The 18,838-nt window shown below is 38.6% G+C and overlaps 2 protein-coding genes across 5 annotated transcripts in view; one reads left to right on the top strand and one right to left on the bottom strand.

Moving 5' to 3' along the window:
- Positions 1-18,838, bottom strand: part of LOC137049384 (THAP domain-containing protein 5-like) — a 163,647-nt gene that overhangs the window by 33,108 nt on the left and 111,701 nt on the right. The window lies entirely within an intron of this gene.
- LOC137049385 (THAP domain-containing protein 5-like) overlaps positions 1-18,838 on the top strand; it is a 74,074-nt gene that overhangs the window by 46,226 nt on the left and 9,010 nt on the right. The window contains exons 1-2 of one of the 4 annotated variants that reach the window (XM_067427938.1): positions 2,965-3,381; positions 14,500-14,636. The exons of 1 other annotated variant lie outside the window; for it this stretch is intronic. In XM_067427938.1, the coding sequence (XP_067284039.1) occupies positions 14,502-14,636 (135 nt within the window). In that variant the 5' untranslated portion in view covers positions 2,965-3,381; positions 14,500-14,501. Of the gene's footprint in view, positions 1-2,922; positions 3,382-14,499; positions 14,637-18,838 lie in introns of those variants that run through there. 2 more of the 4 variants (XR_010899577.1, XM_067427937.1) reach the window with 2 other exon arrangements.

The raw sequence follows: 18,838 nt of genomic DNA, 5'->3' as shown, positions 1-18,838 counted from the left end.
TAAAATGTACCAAATATACATACAATCATGAAACAGCTTCAGAAGAATTCCCCACATAAAACCGAACGGAGTTGCCAAAAGGATATTTCTTTTCACCTTAATCACGTGTTGTGGAGCAATTTAGTTTTTTAAAGCTGCCTAAACTTATCAAAATGGCAAGATTTATCCCACAACTATCACAGAAACTATTCCACTGCAATGGTGAAGTTCACATGATAAAGCTGTGACCACAGAGACTTCAATATTGCTTGTTTAAAATATTATAAAATCAATAACTTTCAGGACTGTGTGTGTCCTACTTTGAGATCCAGATTTGTGCTTTTCAAAGTTAAAGTTGCCCAAGACACTGCCTGATTTATTCACAACTATAAAAACATCCTGAAGCAGTCGACGCAAAGTGACGACAACTTTGATAGCCATTTTAAAGGGGGGGTGAAACACTCAGTTTCAGTCAGTGTCATGTCAATCTTGAGTACCTATAGAGTAGCATTGCATCCTGCATATCTCCGAAAAGTCTTTATTTTTTTTATAATTATATAAGAAAGATGCGCTGTTCCGAGTCTTTCCGAAAAAAGCCGAGCGGGTGGGGGCGTGTCGTGTGAGCGGAGCTAAATAATGACGTGTGCGCGCCGCTGTTATTGTGTTGAGTGCGTCGTAAAGCTGTGTCATCCCTAACAGCGGGAAAAAACTTTATTCAAAATAAAAATATGGCTTTTAATCAGATACAGCCATACATCTATGATCCGGAATCAGACCCAGAGGCTGCAGTTGAACAGGAGCAGCAGAAAAAACGACTAGAGCAGGACGTCTCTATGTGGTACAAGTTATACACTAACTATATAATATGCTTAGCGGCTTGTGTTATTTACATATTTATACTTGAATTATATCGTCGTATTTTTGTCTTTGAAGGTGTACATGTGGGAAGTGCAGTTGTGCACGTGTGTGTGTGTGTTTACGCGTGGTTTGTGTAGACAATTGTAACGTTAGTAAGCGGACTGGTTTTGCACGGCAGGCTAAGTTAGTGTTTACATAGAAAGACACGGAATAGTAGCGCATTTGAATGAAGAAGCGCGCTTATTTAGTTCAACATATTTCCCGACTCTTTGTGTATTGTTGTTTGGAGTGCTTTTACAATACACAAACATAAAGTTACACATATAGTGGCCAGCTAAACAAATGTACACGCACTACACATCGCATGCTCCATTGATCAATTAACTATACGTGATCATGTTTGGGCTACTTGATGAGCATAGGCAAAAACACAGACATTTGAAGCACTCTTACTCACAGCCTGCGGTTCTAACGTTGGGACCTTTATCGTTGGGACTGCTCCATCCTTCAGCATTAGGCGATTGGAAAAGCCGGCGTCAAGCTGGGCCTTGTTTATGAAACAGTCGGCACCGAAATGCAGCGAACAGATATAAACATTCGCGCAACTCAATTGCTGATCCGGAAAAGCAAATTCCATCCACTGTTGCCTTAACGCGGGGTTTTGGGGAATCTGTGCAGGACTGTCTTGGTCTGGCAACCAAAAACCCACTTTTTTGGCGACATTGTTATGTGCACATCACCTGGCAGCCTACGAGCCAGCGCTTTGATGGGCGTAGGCTGTTGCTTTCGCTCTCTCCCTCGCTCTCTCTCACGCGCTTCCGGTAGAATTGTCCGTAAGGCCCATACAAGGAAATTCCGCCCCCATTAACGTCAAAGGGGACGCATGATCTCAAAAAACTTGCCGAAACTTATGACTAACCGGAAGTAGTATTTTTGACAAAGAAATACTCCCATCAAACGTCCACCTTAACTTTTGAAACTTTGTCTATGTTTAGTATGGGATTCCAAGTCTTTAACAGTGTAAAAAGATCAGTATGCATGAAACAGCATTTCACCCCCCCTTTAATGGAAAAATATAAATCAGTATTTACTTTTGATATCTTAAAAACATTTTTCTTCATTTTTTTGCATTTGAAACAATGTACATGAAACAAAGCACAATGTTTTGTTTGGCCGTTTTACATTGTGACCTCATGTTGAGGACCGGTAAAATTAAGTGTGCTTTTAAAATAATACTAATGAAATTACTTAAAAGTATAAACTAGAAATGCACTGAGTAAACACATTTCCTTTAGCTGTAACTTTTATTTTATTGACATTCTTACTTTTTAACAAAAAGAGCTTTTGTGTTTTTGTCCCTTATCTCAAGAATCATTTTCAAAATATCACATTTCTATATAATATTTTTATCTCAAGCCAGTAATACAGAAACCAGAGTAACCTCTAGGGGGAGTTCTCAAAATAAATCAATAAATTTAAAATAATCCCGTGTTTGAAGTCAGGGATTTATTTATTTTTGAAAATGGATTCACTTTTTAAACAAAGTTTTTGATTGCATTTCAAAAAGTACATTTGCACCATTACAACCAAGCATGAGTTTGTAATCAAACAAAAGGCAAAAAGTTATGCTATTTTAAAGTTTCATAATTTAGTTTTGGAGGACAACAACAGGTTTAAAGTTTCATAATTGCTCTTACACGTTACTACATGCATCAAATGAAAATAATAATAATAATAATAAAAATAATAATAATAATAATAATAATAATAATAATAAGAAGAAGAAGAAGAAAACAACTTCAATTTCTCATATTATATTTTGTACATCACCACACCACAATGTTTAATGATTTTCAAATGACTTGATGGATGAATCAGTCTCTAATGCTGCTTTCGCGTACGTAAATTTCGTAATTCCCATTTCCAAAATAGTAATTACGAGCTCATTGCATAGAGTGAGTGACTTCAAATGCCGTTCATGTGCATTTTTCAACTGGGAAACTCGTGTGTACTATAATTCTGATAGCACGTGAAGGCAGCATAAATCCCCTGCGATGTTTGGCTCAAAAGACGACAACTCCCAGAATGCAATTCTCGCCTACCGGATACAGAGGGGCGGGCACTAGCTGAATAAATTATACAACCGCGCCGTTTTCTCGTCAGTCTCCGTGACGAGTTAGTTCATACATTAATTGAAACACTACTGTATTTTCAATCAAAATGGTGGTAACTTGCGTTGCAATGGGATGTACAGCCAAAACCAGGAAAGGACAAGTAGTACGTTTCCATCAATTTCCTGCCAAAGATTTGGAGCGGTGCAAACAGTGGCTGCGGGCTATCAACCACCCGAAGTTTGTAGAGGACGATGTTGAAAAACATAAAAAGAAAAAGGTTTGCAGTCGCCATTTCAAGAAGGAAGACTACGAACCGAATGTCCTTGGAATGAAGAAGGTCACTTTGAAGGATACCGCGATTCCATCAATATTTACCTTCCCAGAAGACGAAGAGCCTAGGCCATCTGGTAAAAAACGCATTCGCCGGAAGGTAAGTTAAGACTCGAGTCGACTCTGTTTCTGATCACACAGTAACGTTAGCTTATAGTGATTAGTTGTTGGCTGTCAGTAAATCCACTATTCTATCAAACTGACCTAAGTTACTTTTATTTTAACGTGTGGGTGGTACAATACTTTTCCTTTGTGAATTTTAAGTTAGCTTTATAGTTTTATAATAAGTTAGGAACACTATGATATTCAGTATGGCTGACTGACATCAAAACTACTCATATGTCTATATGGATGTAAAATAATGGCAAATGTTTTTGAAACAAAAAAGCTTGTTGAATTTCACTAAGTTACTTAATATGCATCGCATTAATCATGCTTGCATTTTAATGCATTGTATTTTTAGGGCTTGCGCCTGCATGGGCTGAAATTCAGCATGGTTGTAAATTTCCTTGTATTGTGCATAGGTATGCATCATGAAATCGTGAAATCGAGGCTCGAAAGGTGCACCATTATATATATATATATATATATATATATATATATATATATATATATATATATATGCTATTAATCACATGCTTATTATGAAATTAAGCATTCGCCATTTATCTCATTAAACAAATTAATTTTGTCAATTTGCTATAACTAAAGTAACCATTACACAAAACTGTATTTTCTGCAAGCTTCAAGGATCATTGGAGACTCCAAAAGGAAACCAAATATAAGGAGTCCATATAATTCTATAATATAATAAATTCAAATTTGTACGCACCTAAGCACCCATGAAAAAAAAAACATTACTAAAGAACCTTTAAAGGTCCCGTTCTTCGCGATTCCATCTTTCAAGCTTTAGTTAGTGTGTAATGTTGCTGTTAGAGCATAAACAATACCTGTAAAATTATAAAGCTCAAAGTTCAAAGCCAAGCGAGATATTTTATTTAACAGAAGTTCCCTTTCAAAGCCTACAGCGAGCGGCCAGTGTCATGACAAATCCTGTCCCCCTGTGAAATCGTGTCCGCAAGGACCCCCAGAGTGATTCTATTGGCTGAAAGAAATTTTTATAAGTAATCAGTTCAGAGCCTGATTACAAATCTTACACAATTGCGTTTTGATTTTTGCTGTTTAAATTGTGTTAAAATAGTCTTTAATGTCTTACAAAGCATATGTTTCATATATTAGTAGTATATAACTGAAGCTATAAGTGCTTATATAAGTATATAATTCAGAACATGTTTTTGCTCCCATTATAGCAATCAATCAAATGTTTCAAATGAATGTTTTGCGTGTGTACTTAGTATGGCATTGAATTCATAGTTTTTTCGTTTATTATTTAGTTATTTTTAAACAATTGATTGTCCAGAACCATGTATAACAACTTTTGATCAGGCATTTAAAACCGCTACCAGCGGACACGATTTCACAGGGGGACAGGATTTGTCATGACACCGGTTTGGAATACAGCAGGAAGTGCAGGGATGTAATGACGTCACTAGAGCCATTTGTTATTGACTAACCCTCCACCCACAAGAACACGCAAAATAGGGGGCGTGGTCTCATTGCTCGCCCACGTGGAGAAGAGCACGCATTCAGCACTTGCATCTCCCCGTTATGGTAAGAGGCGGGACCTTTCCGGGCAAAGTGCGCTAAGCTGCTATCCAATCACAACACGGTAAGCGCTGACCCAATCAGAACTCGTTACGTGTTTCTGAAGGAGGGACTTCATAGAACAAGGAAATCATCAGGCCGTTTTTAGGACGGAGAATCAAAGCTTCGAAAACACGCGAAGAACGGGACCTTTAAAGAATTCATCATAGTGTATATTATGTGTAGAGAGCAACAAACATTGAGATTTGTTTTCATTTTAAACATGTTATGTAAAATGGACATTTAAATGTAGATAGCAGAAAATAATTAGCTTTGATTACTCGTTAATATCCGTCCACACCAACGTTACGTGATATAGCTGTTTCTAATTACGTTACCGCAGGGTAAAGGGAGAGAGAGACAGGTTCCTGACGCAGTTGTTTATGACTTTAACCAATTATTTTGCTTTGTCTTTTTATTTAGATTTGCCTGTTTATTTAGCTTTGCCTCTTTTTATTTAGCTTTGCCTGTTGCCTATTTATTTCAGACCCCTGGGGTCCCTGGGCCCATTTGAAAACCCCACTTCTTAGTGAATAATCAGAATAATGAAAATTGCATGTGAGCTGGAGTACAGTGTTCTATGTCATTTAATCATCTTATTGAGATGAAGACCTTACTCTATTTGTTATAAATAGTTGCATTATTGGTGCACATGTAAACATAGTCACTGATGTGACACAAACACGTTTGAAAAAAATATTACTGACTTTATTACGTTTAATTGATGTTTAAAATATCACAAAATAATGCTATTTATATAGATTTTGTCACAATTACGTCGGTATCTGCTCGATTAATCTGTCAGTCACTGCTGGAGGCGTCACAACACACGGCGACATGTAACGCGACTCTGTGTCATTCAGGTGTTATGCTGCGTTCACACCGCACGCGAATGATGTTAAGTCAATGCAGAGACGCGAATAGGCATTCTGCGGCGCGATACGTGTGAATGAGGTGGCGCGATTCGCGCGAATGAGGCGGCAAGGATCACGCGAATTGAACGCGAATCGCTCAAGTTGAAAAATTTGAACTTTGGCGGATATTCGCGCCGCGTTAACCAATGAGGAGCCTGCTTACTGCTGTCACGTGTTGAAGTGCCGGATGGGAAACCCATAGGGGAAACCCCGAGGCCAGAGTAATTTAAAAATACTACTGTATTGTCACAAAATGTAGTTTTAATAGTTTTTCAGGCGAGAATGTAGTTGTTTATAGCTCAAATATGTGATTTATTTATTAAAGGGGGGGTGAAACACTCAGTTTCAGTCAGTGTCATGTCAATCTTGAGTACCTATAGAGTAGCATTGCATCCTGTATATCTCCGAAAAGTCTTTATTTTTTTAATAATTATATAAGAAAGATGCGCTGTTCCGAGTCTTTCCGAAAAAAGCCGAGCGGGTGGGGGCGTGTCGTGTGAGCGGAGCTAAATAATGACGTGTGCAGCAGCGCGCTGCTATTGTGTTGAGTCGAGTGCGTCATCCCTAACAGCGGGAAAAAAACTTTATTGAAAATAAAAATATGGCTTTTAATCAGATACAGCCATACATCTATGATCCGGAATCAGACCCAGAGGCTGCAGTTGAACAGGAGCAGCAGCAAAAACGACTAGAGCAGGACGTCTCTATGTGGTACAAGTTATACACTAACTATATAATATGCTTAGCGGCTTGTGTTATTTACATATTTATACTTGAATTATATCGTCGTATTTTTGTCTTTGAAGGTGTACATGTGGGAAGTGCAGTTGTGCACGTGTGTTTGTGTGTTTACGCGTGGTTTGTGTAGACAGTAAGCAGACTAAAAAAAAAACCAGACATTTGAAGCAGTCTCACTCACCCTTCTAACGTTGGGACTGCTCCATCCTTCAGCATTAGGCGATCGGAAAATCCGGCGTCGAGCTGGGCCTTGTTTATGAAACAGTCGGCACCGAAATGCAGCGAACAGATATAAACATTCGCGCAACTCAGTTGCTGATCCGGAAAAGCAAATTACATCCACTGTTGCCTTAACGCGGGGTTTTGGGGAATCTGTGCAGGACTGTCTTGGTCTGGCAACCAAAAACGCACTTTTTTGGTGACATTGTTATGTGCACATCACCTGTGCAGCAGCCTACGAGCCAGCGCTTTGATTGGCGTAGGCTGTTACTTTCGCTCTCTCCCTCTCTCTCTCTCACGCGCTTCTGGTAGAATTGTCCGTAAGGCCCATACAAGGAAATTCCGCCCCCATTAACGTCAAAGGGGACGCATGATCTCAAAAAACTTGCCGAAACTTATGACTAACCGGAAGTAGTATTTTTGACAAAGAAATACTCCCATCAAACGTCCACCTTAACTTTTGAAACTTTGTCTATGTTTAGTATGGGATTCCAAGTCTTTAACAGTGTAAAAAGATCAGTATGCATGAAACAGCATTTCACCCCCCCTTTAAGAAAGCTCCTATTTGAAAATTTGATCTGGTGTTTTCGGAGGTGTGAGACCCAGGCGATCACCGGAGCTCAGCGCTCATCAACACCGGTGAGAGCAGCCTTAACTCGGCTAGTCCTTCTGCCGACTGCTGCTGCCTGGCAGAACCCCCTCCCATGACGCGAATTTGCGTCTGTTGTGTAGTGAATGTCACACGCGAATGAAGCGAATTCCACGCGCGAATGATGCGAATGGATTCAAAATGTTCACGTGTCCAACTTCGCGCGAATAGAGCGATTTATTCGCGTGCGGTGTGAACGCAGCATTAGTGTGTCGCAATTATGTCAGTAACACATGCCACTATCCATTGGCACATGCCAATGAAAACCAGATGTCCCAATACCAATAGTGGCATGCCATTGGCTTCTGTGCGTCAGATGCCATGTCACTTAATGTTAATACCACCTCTTAAAACTTTTTACAATTTTTCAGTAACTTGCCCAACATATGTGCGGATATGACACTAACGTGTTAAATCATGAATGTTGTGCTAGATACACGCCAACAGCCACATCCTTGTCGATCCTCTGGAGTGATCTGGAAAGGGGAGCAGGTGTAGTGGAAGATAAGACAATGCTGCGTTCACGTAGAGTAACTGGCGACCTGGAGTATTCACTTCTCAGAGACTCCATAAGGGCTGTTGCATATGCTGGGAGAAGAAAACAAAAGTTTAAAATAACCCTCATTGCTGACTCATAGACTGACTTTATGATATTTATGAAGTGACTGAAACTGCTAATCGTATGATGGCTTTTTCTTAACAGAACGGGCTACCCAGCCACCTTTGCAGAACCTTGGGTAGCGAACCGCATAACACACCTCACCATCACTGGTTCGAGCAACTTCTCTGCTGCCATTGTGGTTGAAATGTAGTGCTGCCAAAAAAAGTCTGTAGAAAAAGTATAGTTTGTACTATCAATGCACCGAAATTTCAGCCAGCGCCCCTCCTCTCTCGCTCAACCTGGCAATGGGTGACGATTTCAGGGACAGGGTGGCGCTGATAATAAAGGAGAGAAAATTACTCATTCTTTCACCATCACATTTATCTGCTGTACATCCCAAGGAAAGAACCCAGTTTGCTTTGGTGCAAAGTGCAGGATGAGGGAGTGAAATGCCTCCAGTGAATAGGTCTGATGCTGCGGGGACAACTGCCGAACATCCTTTACCAGCGCTGTCCTAGTAGCTACACTCTCCAGTTTAACTGCGACAGTTGATCCTACATAAACAAACATTTTGTTCTTAAGATTAGGCATGGTTGTACGACAAGGTGTGACTTGTATCACATCTTGTTCATGGCTATTTGAAATTAAATGACATTAAAATGAATATGTAGAGCGCTCACACTGGATAATATGTGAATCTCTAGAGTATTCAATAAATATCCGGATGTATTGTATATTAGCAAGATTGTCGGAGTTAGTTAATGTGGGGGTTATCTTGAAAACAGTTGTTTTGTTAATTTTGTAATGCTGCTAGTTTGCAAGTTGCTATAACATCTATGAAAAATCAAACAGCCATTTTTTTTTTTAAAAAAACAAGCACAATGAAGATTCACTATACATTTTCAGCCGCATAATGAACACAGTATGTTGTACCTGGTTCCAGCCACTCCTTGTTCCTTGCTTCCCCCTCCAGAGGTGGATGTGCACAGCAGGGAAACGTAGGAGTGCCATGTTCATGGATGTCCTGAACATGGTTGACCATGCTTTTTCCACTTGGCCTCCATCACATCTGCATCACCTTTAGGAGTGGAAGCTGCAGTCCAGTAGAGGTGGTTAATAACAGCTGGCCTCAACAGCTTCAGATCTTCACACTCTCTCTCCTTTGCAGCAGCATCCAAAGCTTTCCCTAGACCTGTTTCAGAACAGAAACATAAAATGTTAAAAAGGAAAATGTAATTATAGGCAACATAAAAAACTACCTTTATCAAGATACATACTTTTGCCAATATGCCAGATGTCAAAGAAATGGCTTGTTCCTTTTGGACACAACTCCTCCCGCACCCACTTTGCAACCTAAACCGTGGGAAACATTGATTAGAAGAACATTGGATTTTAGCTGTAAATATATAGTCTGCAGCAAGATGTGTGTACATGTGCACGTCTTTACCTGTCGATTTCTGTCTGTGATGAGGGTTGATACTTGAATATGTTGCTCAGTCAGAAACCTAATGCTGCGCTTTAGACCCTAACTCACACCAGGTGCTACTTGGAACCTCTGAGCTCTGTAAAACGAAACAAAAACAAAAAATTGTCATCTTACTGTGTAATGTTAGACAGGTGATGTGTGTTTGATAACATTCACTTAAAGAAATACACTTTGTTATTTACTTACCTGGACAAGTTGAAGATCTAAAACCTTGTTGAGTCTATCCTCAATCAAAGAGTATGTGCCATATTTTGCACAATGGCCAGGAGAATCTGATCTGTGAACATTAAAGTATATATCATACTTAATATGATGTCATTAAGTTGACATCATACAGTTTTGACTTGTTTTTGTCTTGTTCTGTCACCAGACAGGATCAGTCCACCCCCATCTCATTTAGATCTCTAATGATCCCTGCCTGCTCATTCTTCCATGCCTGCACGATGGTAGGAACTGTGTACATGCGCTGGTGGCGGAAGAAGGTGCTTGCACTGATGCTTTGAAGCCCAAACAGCTTCAGCATCCTAATGGTCTGGGTCACCATGCAACCTGAAAAGTGGATGGCTCCACTCAGTAAGAGGTTGCAGGCTGGCGTATTTCGATGCAGTATTGGCTGGTTCTTCCAAAAACGCTGAAAACCACATGCTGAACAGACCTAAAATATGTATGTGAAAGGTAGAAAATGACTAATCTATACCATAAAAACAACTAAGTATATAAATATAACAAAAATACAAGTTATGGTACAATTTATTTTTGCACAGAAATCACAAATGGCCTCTTAATTGCTTTATTTTTTACAAAAGTTCCCTCCTGCTTCTCAATAATTCCTTGGGTTTCCCCACAACAGGCTGGGCAAATTGTAAAGAGAGACATCAGCTGGCACTGGCACACAATGAACTTGTCAACAGCACTGGAAAAAAGAAAAACATAAATTTTGACTTAACACAATTTGATCATACACAATCTAAATTTTAAAGATTAAGTCTTACTCGAGGTTAGGGTGAGATTCCTGCAGTGGTTCCTCATCAGATGAACCACTTCCCATGTCCTCCTCTGGGATCCATGACACGTCACCAGGTTCTTCCATGAAAACAGCATATGATTCATCATCGCTGTGAATAGGACTGGGTAGAGGAGTAGATGTGCTTTTCTCAAACCTTTCTGTCTGTGTCCCCACACTGATCATCTTGGGCTGTGCCTGGACAGCTTTAATAAAAATATGTCCACCTTTATACAATTGTGCAACAGCATGCGTCATCGCTTAGCTAACCTTTTCCAACCTACTGCAATCACAAAAACAACTCTATCACAAAAAAATGTGTTAATTAAATTGTGTTAAAAAATGGAGGTCAAAGCTAGTGTTGCAGTTGTATCTTGCCTGCATCATACAGAAATATTGTACTATTTATTTGCCTTCATGCATTATATGTGGCATTAAAAAATAATTGTAAATACTTACGAGTAACATTAAATCAACCTGAACGATGTGAAGGTCATAGGTCAAACTGTGAGCCAAAGTGACGCACAGATGATTGAGGGACAAGTGGAGAAAAAGTCTCTTGCTCTGGGTCAGCAAGTACTGCAGCACTGTCTGTAGATGCATCTCCCCCTTCATTACTTACGATGACTTCCAAATCCTTATAAAACACACCACCGAATTAGCTGTGCAAACAAAGTCACTTGACTGTAACTAGACTTGATGGTTATAATATTTGCAAACTGAGGTAACCAGTTATACCTACATATGTTTAAAAATATAAAGTTTTACACGTGACGTAATCATGACACAATGTTGAGGGGGAAAAAAACAGACGGACACTTTATCTACTAAATTTGTGCTCTTATGTCTTTTAAAACTTTACAAAATATGCATAATGCTAACTAGCAGTTAGATTTGAGCTCTTATGTCTTTTAAAAACTTAAATAAACCTGCAATATTCCCTTTAAAAAGTATAATGCTAACTAGCAGTTAGGGATGGGACGATACACTTAAACTCACGATACGATGCACCTCGATATGCCAGGGTTTTGATTAGGGCTGTACTAGAATATTCGAATATTCGTTCGGTGAGGTGGCATTCGATTTTCAGTTTTGAGATTCGAATATTCGTTTTTTTTTTTTTTCAACACGTGACTTCCGTCGCGGACTCATTCTCACTCATGCTTGAAATAATAATAATAAATTTAAAAAAACACCGCAACATGCTTTCAATAAAAGCATCGTGCATTTTAAAGATTTAAATTAACAAAAAGTCAGAATAAGACAAAATATATCCCTTATATAGAATAAAACTAATTGTAATAGATATTACATTTTGTGTCATTTTAAAAACAATTCATTTATTCTTATTCAACTGTTTATAAGCATGCTACCGTGTTCTTTATTTATTACAGTTCATTGAAATCACTGTGTGTTACTAATTTAATTTCTGTTTTGGGATTCATTTGTTTTAAAGAAAGGTTCGTTATTAATACCTTATTAAAGTTCTTGCTCTCAACAGACTTTGTGTTTTGTATCACTTGTGCACTGTCTGTTTTCGGAGCATAAACCTGCCCGTGTAATGCGTACCGGAAACTGTTCTATTTAAAAGATTATTAAATGTTTATTAATATTTAAAGAATGTGTGCCACCTGATCATATTGCACCAAATGCAACACTGCACTCCACTGGGTCTGCCGCAACACATTTACGATGCCGAAGAGTGAAACGTGAAGTCGTGAAAGATGATACAAATGCAAACCGACACTATTATTATATATTTAGCCCCACCCACCGAAGCTTCGAATATTTGATATTGATTGCCACCTAAGCTTCGAAGCTCAAAAAATGGCATTCGAAAACAGCCCTAGTTACGATACGATACGTCACGATACGATATCAAATTTTATTTTTATTTTTTTCAAATCTGTGATTTTTTTTTTTTTTACCACCAAAGTAATGTACTTAAACGAACGGTAGGATTTTTCTCTTTTTTTGCATTTTGGTTCTATGTTGTTTAAAAAAAAAGTATTTTTAGAAAAGAATTTTTAGAAGTCCGCGACCACATCTTAAACAGGGGTGCCAATAATTGTGGAGGGCACTGTAGGGCTGTCAATCGATTAAAATATTGAATCCCGATTAACTGCATGATTGTCATGAGTTAACTCGATTTTAAATCGCACCTTTTTAGCAATTGTAAATGTATCTTAAATTAAGTTTAAATTAAGTTTTTAATACTCTAATCAACATAGGTATGGACAAATATGCATGCTTTATGCAAATGTACATTTATTATTAGTGAAACCATACTTATTCAATAATAATCGATACAGTATGAAGACTACACATATCAAAGGTCATAGATATGTTTATCTAAGAAATTGTTCTCTTAAGCCTAAACTTAAAAATAATGAGTAAGTAACTGTTAGTGATTTCTCTCATTTTAAGAATATAAAGGGAGTTTTTACACTGGCAGTTTAATTCAGAACAGGGCAAAGTTCGTATGAAAAATTGTTAATGTGTACCAGTGAGCGAACCAGAACCACACCATACCTGGAGGAGGTCCATATTACACGAGTAGGAATATAGTGCGGCCCCTTTAAGAGATCCGCATTCACTATTGAACTGCCGGTATTTTGCGCGTGCGCGCCGAACTGGGCCGCGATTCACGTGGACAGTGTGAAGAACACGGACTCGTGAGCGCGCTTGTTCAGGAAAGTAACCTGTGCATTAGTTTTAGCCGATTGTAATGTATTTAGTTCAATAAAACAGGTGTACTGTAAGCGGTGATGGTGTTAATGATTTACCTCAGACATGAGCGAGAGTGAGCTGCAGTGCATAGCGCTCAGACTGCAGAGAATGTGCTCAGTGAAAAAACGCCCTTTTCTTTCTGGAGTCTAATAAAAGTTAAACAGAAAATATGGTAGTTTATGCAGGCAATAACTGCATTTTTGGTTTAGAATATTAATGCTAATGTCAACCCTTTTTTTTCCCTATTAATGTTTGCTGCTGCACCCCAACCTCATTCTACGCAAATCATGCAGCAGTGCCATCTATCTTTATTTCGCGATACATTTTTTTCGACCTTGATGCGTTTCGTCACGTTTTGTATCGCGATATTTTGTCAAACGATATTTCGTCCCATCCCTACTAGCAGTTAGTTAGTAACGTTATGCCTTACCCACTAGCTGCGGTGTTTATACATAGCCCTTTGCTTTCTCATTATTGACATTATTAAGTTGACTGGTTATGTTATGTACTCCAAATGTTAGAGGAAAAAAAACATACTTACGGCGCACAATTCAGCGCTGACCATCATGTTTCCCGCTGGCGGGCGAACCACAGGCTAAAGGCGCGGAAGTTGCTGTGTGAACCGAAGAAACCGAGCCAGCTCTGAGTCTCACTTGGTTCTTGCTTCAGCTTCCCATGTTGAACTCCATCATATCGCCGGGGCGATAATTTTCCGGTTTGAAGTGAACGCTACACACCACTGCATTTTTCGAGGCAGATGCAGAAGTGAAGTCTGATCTCTTCACCTGCACAAACCGCACCCAGGCACGGAGGATAGCACCATCCTTTTTCTTGTCGGGAAACCTGTGGACTCCGATGTCCAATATGCTCTTTAAACTCACAAACACAGAATCAGGTTAAATAGTTAGAATGGAAATTTTCTCCTACCAGGGTTACAGGTGCAGATACTCAGTGTGATTGATAAACTTCCGACTTCTATGATCGACTGCGTGATGTAAATTACTTGAAAGGGTTACTTCAGCGATTAGCATATGGCTTTGTATCAGTAGAAACCCTGAAGTATATTCAAATGATTGTGCTTTCCCTCCCCATATCCCACTGAGACGATTTATGTATTTTATTTCTTTAAAAATTCCTTCTATGATGCAAATTGATGATATTTCCATCTTCGAAGGAATGTTTGGACAAAGGCTAAAGACTACAGCCAGCAGAGGGAGCCATTTCCGATGTTTTGAACCCGCGCATGGGGGGATGGAGATCACACTCAGAGCTCAGCTAGCAGCTGCAGGCACTCATTTAAACGGAGCTATGGTGAGCAATGTAAGTGTTTTAACTTCTCAAATTAATTTCAATGAAAGTTAAGCTTGCAAAGGCATGAACTGAAATGTGCCAGACTGAACTCGTGTTGTGAATGTATGCCGCGAGTGTAGTCGCAATTACCTCAGCTCTCATCATGAGAGCTCATCAGCTCATTTATCTGACTCCTGCCGTTAGTGCTCAGTGCTGTGATACTCGCGCGGTGACTCACTCATTATATTGAACAGACACGTTCAGTTTTTATTTGTAGTGTCTTCTCCAACTCAGTCACAGTAATCCAGTAGGTGGCTTTGGGGAATGGCCTCACAGGGCAGCGAAGCATTCTGGGAATTGTAGTTTTTCATCCCCTTGAGACAAATACATTTTCTGTCTTTTCTCAGTCTAGAAAGCACCAAATTCAAAAATAATTTCACATTTCTACTACATTGATGACCCAGTTTAAATACAGATTCATCTTCCCAGCGCTGAAGTACCCCTTTAATGTTGCAGCTTCACGTAGGCTACTTCTGTAATTTATTTGTGTTAATTGCGTAAAATATTTTTTACGCGTTAAAGTCGACAGCCCTAATATATATATGTGTGTGTGTGTGTGTGTGTGTGTGTGTATATATATATATTAGGGCCTGGACTCGATTAAAAAAATTAATCTAATTAATTTGAGGCTTTGTAATTAATTAATCGCATTTAAATTGCATATAAATATTTGGCCTGAGAACAATGAGAACTAATTTTTCACTTGGATTTTTAGTACACCATTGAATAATGACTGAATACATAAGCTTAATCAACAAAATATTGTTTATTTATTTCAGTCCAGCAGACCAGCGCAATGTTTGCCATTAAGTGTAGCAAAAGCATATTTGTGATATTTGAGGCTCGATGTGCTGCGGTGATACGCAAATTCCTTGTTGTATAGCTTGCACACAACCATGCTCTTGTCGACGCTTCCATCCTTTCGTTTTTTTTTTAAAACAAATTTTCCCTTCCACCGTGCAAAGCAAAGCGGTCTCCTCAGCTTCTTCGTTCATGTTCACTATGGTTTGTTGTTGTCGTGACTCGTGAGGTGAGCGCTAGTTGGTGTTCCAGTATAATCGGTCCGTCGAAACTCCTTTATTGAAAAACGTTCCGCAGTGCAAAAATAAGTGTGGTTAAAATTATTTTTTTTTTTTGCGTAATTATTTAACGCGTTAAAGTCCCATAATTAGTTAATCTTAATTAACGCCTTAATTAAAGTCCTGGCCATTATATAACTTTCATATATTTTAGATTCATTGCACACTTTTTCTTCCCACAGACTTCCCACTGAGGTGCCTTGATACAGCACTCTGGGAACAGCCTATTCGTTCAGAAATTTCTTTCTGTGTCTTACCGAGGTAGGCAGCAGATGTGAGGACGTTAGGTCGCACGCACCGTGCACCTAGGAAAAATTTTAGTCATGCACGTACGAAATTTTAGGCGCATGTGCGCCCAAATTGGTCGCACTCTAGAGCCCTGTGTAAAAATGCACGGTCTGGCAAGTATTTAGGTAAAAGTACAGTCGGATATGTCTTCAGTGAAAGTTTACAGTTGAGATAATTCGATCTGTGCAGGTCTTAAAGGGTTAGTTCACCCAAAAATGAAATTGATGTCATTAATGACTCTAATGTCCTAATGTCGTTCCACACCCGTAAGACCTCCGTTCCTCTTTGGAACACAGTTTGAGATAGCGTATGGAAGTGTATGCACACTTTACTGTCCATGTCTAGAAAGGGAATAAAAACATCATCAAAGTAGTCCATATGTGACATCAGTTGGTTAGTTAGTGTGAAATCAGTTGGTTAGTTAGAATCTCTTGAAGCATCGAAAATACATTTTATGTTATAACAAAATAACAAAAACTACGACTTTATTCAGCATTGTCTTCTCTTCTTCTTCTTCTTCTGTTTGTTTTCAATCCTCAAATAAAGATTTTTGAACGGTTATGAATAAACTTATTGATTCATGATTCAGATTGTGGTCTGGACTGCTGAAATCACGTGACATTTTTGTTTAAAAATTCTATGTAGAAATTCTAAAACCCCTCGTGTTGAATTGATAATCACTCATTTGTGAGTTAGACACAATCAACTAAATACAGACAACTTAATTAAAAAGAACAAATAAAAAAAATATATATATATATATATATATATATATATATATATATATATATATATATATAATCACAATCAATGACAAAAATACTACTATAGATGGTGAATAAATTAGATTAGTGGATATTTCAGATATTTATAAAATCACGAGTTCACAATAATTGTATAAAATCTAAACATTTAGTGGGGAAAAAATAAAGAAAACCATAAAAGTGTGTAAGTGTAGCTCTAAATCTGGTAAAATGTTACACAAAATACATTAATGAAAAACAAGTAAATGTATAGAAATAGGGCCTATATACTAAGAAATTACATTTATTTTAAATGTATTGCATGTCTGTAATGAGGCAGCAACATATTATAGATAGGGCAGAACAAGAAAGGCTAATAAATCTCTAAGGATTAATAATCTTTCAGAGCGCAAGTGTTATAATTCACAGTGGCTCAAAGCACGTATGCACATCCTGTGAGCAGGATGAAGCAACACAGTCACAGTGCTCCGTCCGCATTGAGAAGCTCAAAACACAAAAGGAAGATACATCGATGCGTAGAGTAAGGTAATCTGCAGTAGTCTTATAAGCCATTTCTTTTAACTGCTTAACATTTCAGTTACTGTGTGTAAAGAACAACACAATATCTAGTCCAGTGTTGTGATCTAACTGACACCCGGTAGAAAGTAACACGATTTACAGCAGTCAACGCCAGCAAGATGAGAAACCATAGACCGTTATCAACAGATCAAGCATAATAACAGAAACAATGAATAATCGAGGGAGAGTTTCATTGTGTTGATTGTCGTAACTGAACGCGAGAGTTTGAAAGCTGAATGGAGAACGACTGACAGCCGCAGCGGTGGGAAGCATGCATTGACGTGAACTTGAATTTAATGACCTAAATATTCATCTGTACTCACATTAAATGGCTTCTGAACACCTTTAGAATCATTGATGATGCTTTATAATGTGTTTGTGCCTTTTGTGGGGCACTTGGGCTTAACAATAACACAGAATATTATACGCACTGTATCGAATTTTGATCGGCCCTGTCTGACCGATACCCGATCTGGCAAATAATTGCGGATCGGAGCCGATACCAATCCTGAGTATCGGATTGGGGCATCCCTAGTTGTTGCTGATAGGGTTAAGATGGGTAGGTTTAGGGAAAGCGTGGATTCACCTTACTTTGTTATATTGTCCTGATTCTGTGTTATTGCTTTAATTTTTTAACTCTTATTGTGAACTGTATTAGCTATTGTGTTATTAAATTAATTAAATTAATAGCTGATCCAACTGTGTGTATTATTAATACATTCAAATCTAAAAAAAATAATACAAAAAATCTATGTACATTTCTGTGCATTTGTGTGTTTTTAGACACACCGGTGAACAGGACTATTATTTTGGTGTGATGTCATAAATCTGTTGCAATCCTGCATCTTATACGAGTTGGCTGAAGAAAGGTTTAAAGTGAAGCAAAATGAATGATGTATTATTAAAATTAACACTGCATTGCTTTATCTAACATTTATTGGCGCTGTGTGAGAAAAGTAACATAATGAAACTCATGAGTAACAGAAAGAAAGTCTCATTTCGCTCTTTTTATCGTGAATTAGTTCAAACCATAGACTGTAAAAAAATATTGGATGTAGTGTCTGTGACGTCACCCATAGGATTCTGAAGAGCAGTTTTGAAGCGTAGCGGCCGTTGCTATCTTGGCAGCGCGTCACTCCCGGTCAACTAACAATGGGCAAAGGGGCTGGACCAAGCGGCAACCTCCTGCGATCTCTCTTGAAGCAATTACAGAAGTAATGTAAACTGCAATTCCTCAACTGACTAGGGACAGGCTCCAGGAAGGAGCAAAATCTCATCGAGCCCCATGTTAAAATTCCCAACTTTACAGCAGAAAAAAAATGTGACCGTCATGACAACTGGGAGGGGGTGAACTTTTGTATAACTCATTCGTTTATGTCATATAAAGCTTTAAAGTTCTGCTTATTTAAGGGCGCGGTTACTTTGAGTAACCGGGGGGTAGCCATTTATCTGCCGTCTATAGTCATTACATCAC

This window comes from Pseudorasbora parva, chromosome 20 (genome assembly GCF_024679245.1).
Source record: "Pseudorasbora parva isolate DD20220531a chromosome 20, ASM2467924v1, whole genome shotgun sequence".
In the NCBI taxonomy this organism is placed as follows: Eukaryota; Metazoa; Chordata; class Actinopteri; order Cypriniformes; family Gobionidae; genus Pseudorasbora; species Pseudorasbora parva.
This window is presented reverse-complemented; position numbering and strand designations above follow the sequence as displayed.